This window comes from Nematolebias whitei, chromosome 7 (genome assembly GCF_014905685.2).
Source record: "Nematolebias whitei isolate Nwh7 chromosome 7, NemWhi1, whole genome shotgun sequence".
Taxonomy (NCBI): domain Eukaryota; kingdom Metazoa; phylum Chordata; class Actinopteri; order Cyprinodontiformes; family Rivulidae; genus Nematolebias; species Nematolebias whitei.
In genome coordinates, this window is record NC_056504.1 from 44975184 (window position 1) to 44986641 (window position 11458).

Below are 11458 nucleotides of genomic sequence, written 5' to 3' on the forward strand. Positions count from 1 at the left end.
AGTCTCTTTGGTATTTTAATCTGTATTAAAGCACCAAGAACTCAATGTAGTTCGTTAAATTGTCTTTAGAAACGTACGTTTCTGTGTAAACGGAGATGTTAATGCTGCCGGTTTATATCTGCTTCAGGTCACTTTGGTCAAAAGACTTCGTTACACTAATGTCCTTGAATTTTCAGTGATTTGCTCATTTACCTCCCCTGAAATGCTCAATTACGTTTTTACTCATTTTCATGTTGTAAATGATCATTAAACCTCTGAACTGTGGGTTTTTTTAAAGCATGCTTCTAACCAAATGTTATGTATTCAGATTGCACAAGTTTTTTTTTTTACCACTTACAGAGTTGTACTTTTTTTTTTTTGGTACAATAAATCAAATAAAAATGGTGTTTCTTTTACTTCGTTTCCTAAATGTGTCTAAAAACTGCAACTTTTCTTGTACTGTACACCAATTTCTAACATGGTTTTAACAACAAAAAACGTTTTATTTCATGTACAGGTCATTTATATACAGTACTCTGCATTTAGAGCTTCCAAATGATTTTTTTAGACAAACATCTTTTTTTAAAAAGTAGACGATGGATATTTACACAACTGTCATGAATGAACTGCCCCAGAACAGCTGTCAGAATATTGTTCAAAGTGAAGTCTGTACGAGGCGTTTCGTCCGATGGTCTTCAGGTTTACAGGGGCTTGTGAACTGAACAGGACCAGCAGACTGAAATATGTATCCTGATGGTGACTCTGCATCTTCATGTATCTAATGGCAGGTTTCCATTACACGAGAGCACGGTTCTACATCCTCAGCAGAAAGTACCCAACACCACAGGCAAGGTCAGCTGCCTGTCGCTCAATTATATTTGATGCTGCAAATACAATAAACACTGAAGCTGTGACACAAAGACTTCCAGTACAGAAGTTTAATAATCAGATTACTGACTGAGGCAGCAGTTCCCAAATGTTTCAGCTTCAACAAAACTGCAGCAAAGGCTTATGACCCCAAATACTGCCAGTCTGAGTATAAAAACTCTGCTTAATAATTTAGCATCATATACGTGTTTGCACAATAAAAAAAAAGACATTGTTTTACAAAACATCATTTTGTGTGGAAGATGCTGCTGCATAGATGATGTATGTTTCTGTATCATCCTATCAGTCTGTCTCGTTTGGGACTTCAACTGATAAAACAGCAACACAAGGTACTAATATTACGTATATTGTACTAGATGCAACTTAAAATAGGGAAAATCTTGATCCCTAACTGCTCCAATGTAATGGAAAAACACCTTTTATTTAAATTAAATGAGAGTGAAGGAAGAGCTCATTTAAAATCCGTGTTGAAGTCATAAGCATCATCTGTGGTAACTGTAGAGAGGCTGATGTCGATGGGGAAAGACTGAAATTTCACCTTGTTGGGATTTTCTGCAAAAAAAAAACAACCACATATTAAACTAATCCAGACAACTTATGCGCAAGTTATTTCTTTTCTTGTTTAAATATACCTTTATGGGATGTTTTATGGGGTTTCTTGAGTTCTACCTCACACGAGTCCTCGGTTTGTTGAGGCTGTGAGACAAAGACGTTTGTTAAAACTCCAGCTTTCTCCAAGTTACAGCGATTAAACGAAGTCAGCGGGGATCAGAGTTGGATTAGAAGTCTTCACAAACAAAATCGAGACTTGCACTTTTTGTCCTCATTTCCACAAGCACTTTTTATTTTAAGCACTTGTCCATGTGGAGTTACCTCGATGTTCTCGTTCTGCTGCACCTCGTCCTCTGTCGCAGCCGTTTCTTCAGACGCGCTCAGCAAACCTGCCGTCGGCCCTTTGGACGTGAAGTGTATGCTGCTGGCCTGGTGTGGAAATTTAAAACCTATGGAGAGAAAATGAATTTTAAAACGTGGAAGAGATCAGGAGATGCCATTAAACCGTCTATACTACGAGTGCAGGGAACGCTGCCCCCGAACAAAATGTTGATTAAAAAGGAAAATACTGTTTAAAGATGAAATTTCACCACTGGTACCTTTTAGTGTTTCCACGTTTCCTAACTTGACTTTGTTCAGATCCCAGCCTGCACGCATCTCCGTGACCACGGCGTCAGACATGTAGGGAGGGGGGCTGTAGTTGGGCGGCACCCGACAGTGGTAACTTAGTTTGGCTCTGCGAGGACCCCAAAACAAACGTTTATGAAACCACTAACAAAAGCTGAACATGTCACACAGCATTAATTGCAGTTGGTGTTTGGATCAGAGTTGGATTACAAGTCTTCAGAATCAAATCCAGATTTCCACTTGTGTCTTCATTTCCTCACCAACGCCCCCCCACTCCTGCCCGTGCGTTCACTCACCCCGTCCAATCGGAGAGAAACGTAACGGCTGCTTGCTCCGTGTTGGGAACTCCACCCTTCTGCAGGTACCCACGTTTCTTAGCGAACAGGGTCAGGAACTCCAGGGAGTTTCTGAAGTCGGGGACGTTGTACTGAAGCATGATCTGGAACAAGAAAACGACGTCACGCCAGGATCTTCATCCATGATCAGCTCCCGCCTGCTGCGTGGTGGCAGCTGCTCCTACCTGGCTCTGATCGCACTGTTTAAGCAGAGTCCTGGCAGCATCCAGCACGCTCAGGTGACCCTCCTCCACCTGCAAGCTCCTCAGAGTCAGAGAGACTTGGGGGTTGGACGACGAGGCCACCACTCCTGGGCTGTCGATCAACTTCACTTGTTTGGAGAGGTGCACTTCCTGCATAGTTCTGATGTAGAGAGAAAGAATAAAGAACATTGAAATGCACAAACTGTACTTATATAGCACCTTTCCATCAAATCAAGATACTTGCAGCGCTTTACAACACAATGCACGCCCTCACTTACCCATTCATACAGCACTCTACTAGATCTGTACTAGGCCTGTCGCAATAACCAATAAATCAATTAATCGCACGATAAATGAAAGTTATCGACCCCATTTTCATTTATCGGCTTTATCGTTTCGTGTCTCTTTTTCGACTGGAGACACTGGACGACAAAAGGCTCAACTCCGGTGCTCTTCACTGACCCCTCCCTTTCTCTTTAAAATCCATTTTAACTCCCATTTTTCTTAGAGAGTCACGCTGCTCGCTCCCTCACTATCCATCCTTCGGTTGAAACAGTCTTATACTGTCGTCTAGTGGTCAAAAAAGGTACCACACACAAAAATTAACCAACATTTCTTTTTAAATTTGACATTACTAATTATTGTCAAATTTCAAGCAATATTATCGTTTATCGCAATAATTTCTGAGACAATTAATCGCCCAGCAACATTTGTTATAATAACAGGCCTAATCTATAAAAAGACTAATCAGCGCTTTATCACATTCATACACGGATGGGACACACATTGGAGGCAATGGATGGGGGATTTCAGTCTTGCCCAGGGACACTTCGGCATGCGATTACTGGTGGAATTGAACCTCCAACTCTCCCATTGGAGGACGACTGCTCCAACCACTCATCCACAGCTGCCTCAAACAACAATATAACTTAGAAAGTTGTTTACACAAGTTTTTACTCACTTTGTGGTTCCTCTGCTAGCCCCAAGATGGCACACGAGCATTCCCTTCAAGCTGTTAATGAGGCTGCTCTTCCCAACGTTGGGGAAACCTGTGGACGATGGGGAAATACCAATTTATCCGATGTAATAAGGTTGGAAACGACAACCATTTCTAAACGCGTCACATCGTTATAAAGAAAATAAAATCCATGATTACCGACTACGCCAACTTTGAGCGCAGCTTCGTTTTGCGTCTTCGCAGCATAACTTGTCAGCAACTCTGAGAGACGAACACCCCCCAGGCTGGCTGCTCCCCTGGACTTGTCCAGGACTTCATTTGAGGGGACTATTCTTCTCTTTTTGGCTCCCTGAAGACCACAGAACAGCACAACTTAAGTCATAAAACTGTTTTTAATAACAGAACATTTCAAAAAGATGAAGCTCACACTGATTGCTGCATTTATTAGTATTTTGGTGAAATCTGTTAAATGATCCACAAACACACCCATCAGCTCTGCACATGTCAGAGAGACTTGACTGTGTGGTTTGTTAATTACTCTTGGAGGAGTAACCTGTTGGAGCAGCATGAGATCAGCTGATCAACATTCTCAGTCCTCCACATCACAACGATGGCACAAAAAAATAAAAAATGCAGATTTCTTCTTTTTATTTTGTTACAATCCCAGAGGTTTACAATGCACCTCTTACCTCCGTCTTGTCTTGGATCCGTGATGATGCTTTGAACGCCACAACTGGAAGCTCCTTTTGTAAACACTCCATCCATGTCTCCACCGTTTCTTTAGGTACCAGATCTGCAGCACAGAATACAGAAAGTCCAAAAACTCAGAAATACCCGATTACATGCGTCAAACCTAAACTATTTTTTTTCCCTCTTCTAAAATAAAAGTTTCATATTTGCAGGATTTTCTTGTCCATTTTACCAATTTTGTTTAAAACCAGAAGTAATTTCTTGTTGCCTCCCCCCAGCAGCACGGCCTCCTCTAGCTGTGGACACCGGCTTCCCAGCGGGTCTCGAGCGTCGAGGACTTCTATTACAACATCGGACGCATCGATAACCTACAAGAGATTAAAAAAAAACAATGAGTAAATCTACATTTATTCAGTATAACCCACTGACTCATGTACTTTCTTACCTTGTTTAGTTGAGCACAAAGGAACTGTTTAGAGTTTTTGTTTGGGGCCGTTGGTTTATCTCCTGTTTTATCCTGAGAAATAAAAACAGAAGCTGCCGTCACTAAAATGCAAGCAAATGTTTCAAAAGCAAAGCTGGTGCAAGCTGCAAAAAAATAAAATAAAATAATCGTTTAATTTACTGAGTTTAGCAACTCTGAGGTTTACTAACTGGCTTTATTCTGTAAGAAAAACAATGAATGAAGCATTTTGAGCTCAGTAAAGTCAGATTGTAGGAGCTACAGCTCCCAAAACAGTTCAATCTCAAATTTGACCCTTTTCTTGACAGAAAAACAAAAAGCGACAAGCTAATTTAAAAGTAGTTGTGCTTCGAGATGAAAACTCAACGTTTGTGTTCTTGCGCCTGCAATTTTTAAAATGCAGTAGTCCCTCACTACTTCGCGGTTCGTTTTTCGCAGACTCGCTCCATCGTGGTTTTCCAAAATAAGACTGGAAAGGACACAACTGGATGATTGATGCATGAAATTTTTATTTAAAATTAATCTGTTTAAATTATTTAGCACCTGCTGCACATTTGTGCAGCCCACACCTGAAGGAGAAGCTTCCTCCTGCAGCGGAGAAGTGGGCGTGGCCAAGAGTGCAGCCGGAGGCAGAGAGCTGAGATCATGACATGCTGACTATTTCTACTTCGTGATTTTTCACTTATCGCGGGGCTTCAGGGTACAGATCCCCCGCAATAAATGAGGGACTACTGTGCTCTCACTAAAATAATCTTGGCCATCTTCTGCGGTTTTCTGCACTTCAACATTAAAAAAGCATGCATGCTTCTAATATGGCTGGAGATTTTTTTTTAAACAATCAATGTTTTATTATTCCTTAATGATTGTAAAACCTGTTTTCCTATGAGATCAATCAAACATTGTGTTTTCACTGACAAGATTTACTGCAGCCGCGATTTCAAGTTAAATATTTTTGTAGAAAAGACAAATAAATAAAAATCGCCCATAATTATATAGAAGTAGACGTTTTATACTCCGGTAGAGTCGTTACAACCATACTGGTGATGTCTGCAGTCATTTTGGTAAAACTAATCAAACGTCATCTACAAAGCACCTTTCACACAGCCGTGTGCAACACAAAGTGCTTTACACCAGACAAAACGTAAAAGACACAAGACGACGACGTAAACAAATTCATTTAAAATGGCACTACCGGTAATTTGTAAAAGGAATAAGCAATAAATTACTGAAAACCATCAACCTCGTTTCTGATCCATTAGGCTACGATCACACGTCAGATTTTTTCTTTCTTTTTTTGTGTAGTCGTTTACATTATCAATGAAATGCGAACCGTTGACTGAGGCGACTCATATGCACAGAAGAAAACGTGATGTCGTAAGTACATATGGATGCTCCACATTAACATGTGCGAGTCTGAAGTTTTTCTACTATCAGAACCGATTAAATAATTTCCTGCATGATTGCGTGGTCCAATGTTTGTATTAAATCTTGCTTTCTGACAGCTCCTCCAGTACAGCGTTGCAGTTTTTGGATTGGGGCGACATACTGAAGGTAAAAACAAACTCGAGTAACGATCCCATCACGTTAATATCAATACGGTCCGACACCAACATCAGTATCACATGTTGCTGTAGATTCTCAGTCGTCCAGGACAAGGAAATTAAAAGAAGACGAAGAAACTGGACTTTTGTTCTGTAGTTGAAGACCTGCAATGTCTGAGATTTAAACGGCACAAGGTTGGCATCAATATTAATACTTGGATTGACCCGTTTACCCCTCCCTCCCTCACTGACGTAAAAGTCTGACAAAATAAGACCTGATCGTTCAGACTGCAGTCGCTTTGAAAAACATTGGAAAAGGATCAGATTAAGTACGACTTAGGAAAAAGACCTGGGTCAGCTTTGAGGGGAAATAAATAAATGTCACTTTCAGACCGCGATGAAAATAAATCTGATACGGGTTGAATAAGGGCAAAACATAAAATGAATAAATACATAAATCAGATTTGAACCACGTTTGATATGAACGTAACCTTAGCTGTGGTTGTGTCAGAGGATCTCGGCGACGCTCAGCGTTAGTGATGGTAATGAAGATTTGTAGCCAGTGTTGCTCTTTACAGATCGTTTCTGAGAACTTGTCACGACCAGCTGCACACAAAAATATTTTGTCTGGCTCCGATACGTCTTGTTTTTACTCAAATTTATCTCAAGCACATTTTCATGCTTGGAAGAAATTACATTTAGAAGCTGTTAAGACTTATGAATCCCTAATCAGGATGACCATTGTGAAAAAATATCACTGCAATGACACTTGATTGTTGATGTGTGCTGCTGATCCATACTGCTGATCTCATGCTGCTGATTTATTTCATGCTGCTGTGTTCACTCGTACTCGTCTGCTCACACAGACTCATGTTCGTGCTGCTGTTCTTCGGCACTATAAAGTATTTAGCATATTCTTAGTTCATACTTTAGATCTTATTACCGTTTTACAATTTATACGTTTGCTGGATGTAACTGGGACCCTGTGCACACGATGTCATTCGCATCACATGTGGTACATGTGATGCGAATGACAAAGAAACCTTGACGTTTGTGAGTGAGCTGAAGTGAAGACGTTACAAGACGTTAGTAGAAATAGAGAAACCTCAAAGTTATGAAACTAGGGGCGCACCGATTGCAGTTTTCTGGCCGATAGATCACTAAAAAGTCCGACCTGCCAATTCCGATTTTGTTTTATAAGCAACACTGTCAGGTGTTATAAGATCACAATGAACGAACCTTCGATTTTCCATCTTATTTTCCTGAAAAACACCCTTGAACAATATCCTAGAAACAATACAAACTTTTAGATAATTGTTGTTAAAGCTACCAATAAATCGGTAAAATCGGCTTCTCAAGTATCGGCCGATCTCCCAAAAACAAGTAAATCAGGGCTGATAATTGGTGCGCCCCTATTTGAAAGAGAAACCAGGCGAACTTGCGTTTTAAACTGGGGTTTGAGATTTTTTCTTAAACCTTCCAAAACTGTAACAGCTGGTGTAGATTTAGAGTAACAGAGATTGAATAGACTCCCTTCACCGTTGTGACCAATTCAGAAATTACACCACGGTGAACAAAAGGCATCCAAGTCTCGGCTTTGATCCTAATGACTCTTCAGTGGAGGGGGGTGAGTTTAATCTGTATCTGAATTTAGCTGCACATCGAAGCATCTCATGCAACCTAAAGCTGCATGAAATCTTTTTCTACACGTATTAAGTAACAGCAAACGCCGGTACTTGTGTACTGCAGGTAAAGCATCGACTGTGATAATTATATTACTAAACCAAACTTAAATATACCTTTGTTAAGGAGCTGGTGACTCAAGCAGTAAAAATGTTTAAATCTTTTTCAAATGCTCCATTTCCTTGGATCTCCAAAATAATCATGAGTGTTTGCAAAACTTTGCATTGTCTTTACAAATCTGTGCAGTTTGCTAAAAAGTACAGCTGATAAAAGAAAGAGCACGGTAATTTTAAAACTAGAAACAATTACCGTCCATAAAATTTCAGCTGGTATAAAAAAAAAAAAGACTGAAGAGTTGATGTTTTTTACCTTTCGGGTCTTCTTGGCTTTAGGTTCTGTCTCTTTAGTTGCAGCCTCCTTCTCTTGTTTCCTCTTCTGGGCTCGTTCCTCCTTTTTGGCTTGTCGTTTTCTCTCATTTTCTTCTTCAAGCTAAGAAATGCAAAATTAATAATAACAATAAAAACACATCTGTGAAGTGCCAGTGTCCACATCAGGCCTGACAACTCTCAACACCGCCCTCCAAAGCCAGGGTGCAGCAGGTGTTGGTATGAAACGCACCTGTAGCCTCCTTTGCTCGGCCTCTCTGAGGACCTCCTCCTTAAAAGGAGCACTGTTGGGCACTCCCGGGTCCTTCTTCACTCGTTTCTGAACTCCTTTCTTCTTAGCTTCTTTCTTTAGCTTTTTGTTATGCTCCCGGACCTATTCAGATTAAATAAGACTATGAGTAACCATCTTCTCTTATACTAGTATTTCAAAAAAAAAAAAGTATGTCCACAGATTTATGCACAAAAATAGGAAAAATTAAAGAAAAGCCACTTGCCTTCTTCTGTATTTTGTACCGTTTGGCACAGGAGACCCGCTTGCTGGCTTTCTTTAACTCTGAAGAAGACACGTTCGGTTAACTGAAGGTTAGCTAGGGGAGAAGCTCGTGACGTTAGCAAGCTTCTGCTCGCTACGCCACCGTTCAAAAGACCTGCATATTATTATAAAAGCTAAAAAAAAAGAACTCATAATTTTATTTATTTATACAACACTTACTTGGTCGTCTCATCGTACAGCCTAGAACACGCCAATGTGGCTGAAATGCTACCGCACGTGGAGAATGGTACAAGTTTCCGTTTCCGTCAGGAAGTTGCGTTCGGGTTGCCAGAAAGGAAATGACGAAATATTTAATCTTTAGCTATAAAGTTCTCGAGAACTCATTTACCGGTTCAAGAGAAACCTGTTTTGAACAAACACAGATGAGGCACCGACAGCAGCAGACAATCATAAAAACACATATAAAATGAAAAGTGAATGGAAGAAAATTTCATTCAACCTTTATTTAGACAGGTAAATCCCATTGAGCCTCGAGGACTCATTTACAAGAGACCTGATTTCAGCAAAGAATGATGACAACAGCGACAACAACAACAGTTATAAAAAGGCATACAGATTTTTTATTTTTATTTTTTACAAATAAGATGGCAATCATCATATCATAAAATTATACTATCAAAAAAAACGATTCCGAATGTCTGGCAACACGGCGCCACCTTCTTCTTCTTGAGTTGTCTTGTTTTTCTTCTTCGTTTTTCTTGGTGCATTACCGCCATAAATTGGTATGGTGTTTGACCAAAAACACCACAACATGCTAATCTTCACAGTATTCACCTTCACCTTCCCTACATTAATAATCCTGGTGGCACGGTGGCGCAGTTAGTTGTGCTGCTGCCTCTCAGCAAGAAGGTCATCAGTTCAAATCCCAGCCTTTCTGGGTGAAGTTTGCATGATCTTTCCATGCATGTGTGGGTTTTCTCCTGGTACTGCTTCCTCCCACAGACCAAAAACACGCACGTTAGGCTGATTGGTAACTAAATTGTCCTTAGGTGAGAGTGTGAATGGTTGTCTCAGTGTCCCTGTGATGGACTGGAGACCTGTCCAGGGTGTACCAAGGTGATGCTCATCATTTTCAGTTTTGCGAGTGCTTCGGTGATCTGAGGAGGCCTGTAGAGATGGAGTTTTTGTCATTGCCCTCAGCATTGCAGTCTGATCAGACTCTGATCTGGGGTGAATTTCCTGGGATGTCCTCTTGGGAAGATTGCCGCTGTTTGTAATATTTTTCTCTTGTGAACAATCTTTCATACTCTAGAATGGTGGACTCCAAATTGTTTGGAAATAACCTTTAACCCTTCGTGGACTGATGGACAGTAACTTCTGTTAGCTCAATGTTGACTTTTCTCCTTGGCATTGTGCTAACACACAACTGAATGCTACAGAGCCACAAAACTTGTAACGTTTAACGGAATACCCAGAGAATATGGACTGAAGAGATTTTGAGACCAAGTAAAAGTTTAACAGTGTTTATTTACAAGTGATAATATCAGCAACGTGCACGGGGAGGGACTGGAACCCCGAGGAGCAAGGAGAAGGTTTAACATGGACAACTTGAAGAATGGTGAATAATAATGCTTTTCTTTCATACACAAGGTTTTGTGGTTTAGGAGCACGTGATCCAATGGTTCCAGGGAGCAAAAGCAAAAGGAAGACGTCCGAGGACAGTTCCAGGTGGAGGTAGGCAGGTGGATGGAAGGCAAGGAGACAGATAAGGAAGTCACAATGGAGCTTGAGGTCACACAGTGGGAATCCAGGAACAGGAAGGCAGCAGAAGCAAATGCTGAAAACACAAAGGAGCACACGTTTATCTTTCATCAGGTAATAACGCAACTACCGTTAGGCATGTAACACGCCAGCGGCAACTGGAGGTCCTCTGCAGCCTTTTGTACTCCTGCAGCTCATCAAGGAGATGGTCCACAGACACAGGTGTGGCTTGTTGGTGCCATCTTGAGACTGCAGGAAGCTGGATAGAGCTGAACTCCCACAAAACTCCTGTTATTATAGTTAATTCACTGATGGTGACCAGTTAATTCAGTGCATTTGATCAGCAGCTACTGTCTCTCTAAATCCTTTGAAAACAACAAGGGTGATCTTTGTTTTTCACACAACCTTTTCATTTTGGCATTGATTTTGTATAATAAAGAGACACATGATGGGATCTGTTGCATGTTTTTGGACACTTGAAGACTTTTAGAACCTGGTAAAAACGTTTTTATCATGTTTCAATATGTAACACTTTACACGTGAAAGAGGATGTGCTTTATTTTTACCATTTATGTGCTTAAATGTGAGCTATAAACATGTTGTAGAGTTACTGTATTTCAGAACAACACAGTTTGATGGAACAAAATCTACCAGTGCATAACAATTTCATAAAACAGTGACCTAAGTGTGCAGCACATGTATAAAGATTTCTTTCCTCCAAACAAAGACCCTGCTGTCATCCACCACAGTTATCAGCTGTGCATATTCTTATTTTAATGCTTCCAACCTCATGAGGTAATTCATAATATTTCTGAGAGAGCACCTGATTATTTTTCTTTAAAAAGTTTTACAGTTCGTTTGATGGACCTGTTTTGTTTCTGCTTGTTTTATTCGTCTCC

General features: G+C 40.5%; 1 protein-coding gene and 1 non-coding gene across 2 annotated transcripts; both read right to left on the reverse strand.

Annotated features, from left to right (window-relative positions):
- Positions 1-545: 545 nt before the first annotated feature.
- On the reverse strand, positions 546-9117 carry gnl3 (guanine nucleotide binding protein-like 3 (nucleolar)). Its single transcript, XM_037679656.1, has 15 exons — positions 9018-9117; positions 8800-8858; positions 8538-8678; positions 8289-8408; positions 4678-4749; positions 4465-4600; positions 4232-4335; positions 3741-3891; positions 3546-3633; positions 2567-2744; positions 2343-2485; positions 2019-2155; positions 1741-1868; positions 1500-1563; positions 546-1419 (listed from the first exon to the last, which is right to left on the reverse strand). The coding sequence occupies exons 1-15, from the start codon at positions 9028-9030 to the stop codon at positions 1319-1321; spliced, it is 1635 nt and encodes a 544-aa protein (XP_037535584.1). The 5' UTR covers positions 9031-9117; the 3' UTR covers positions 546-1318.
- LOC119412919 lies at positions 4020-4142 on the reverse strand. The gene has a single exon (XR_005186946.1). It is a non-coding gene; the product is annotated as a small nucleolar RNA SNORA47 (small nucleolar RNA).
- Positions 9118-11458: the final 2341 nt, after the last annotated feature.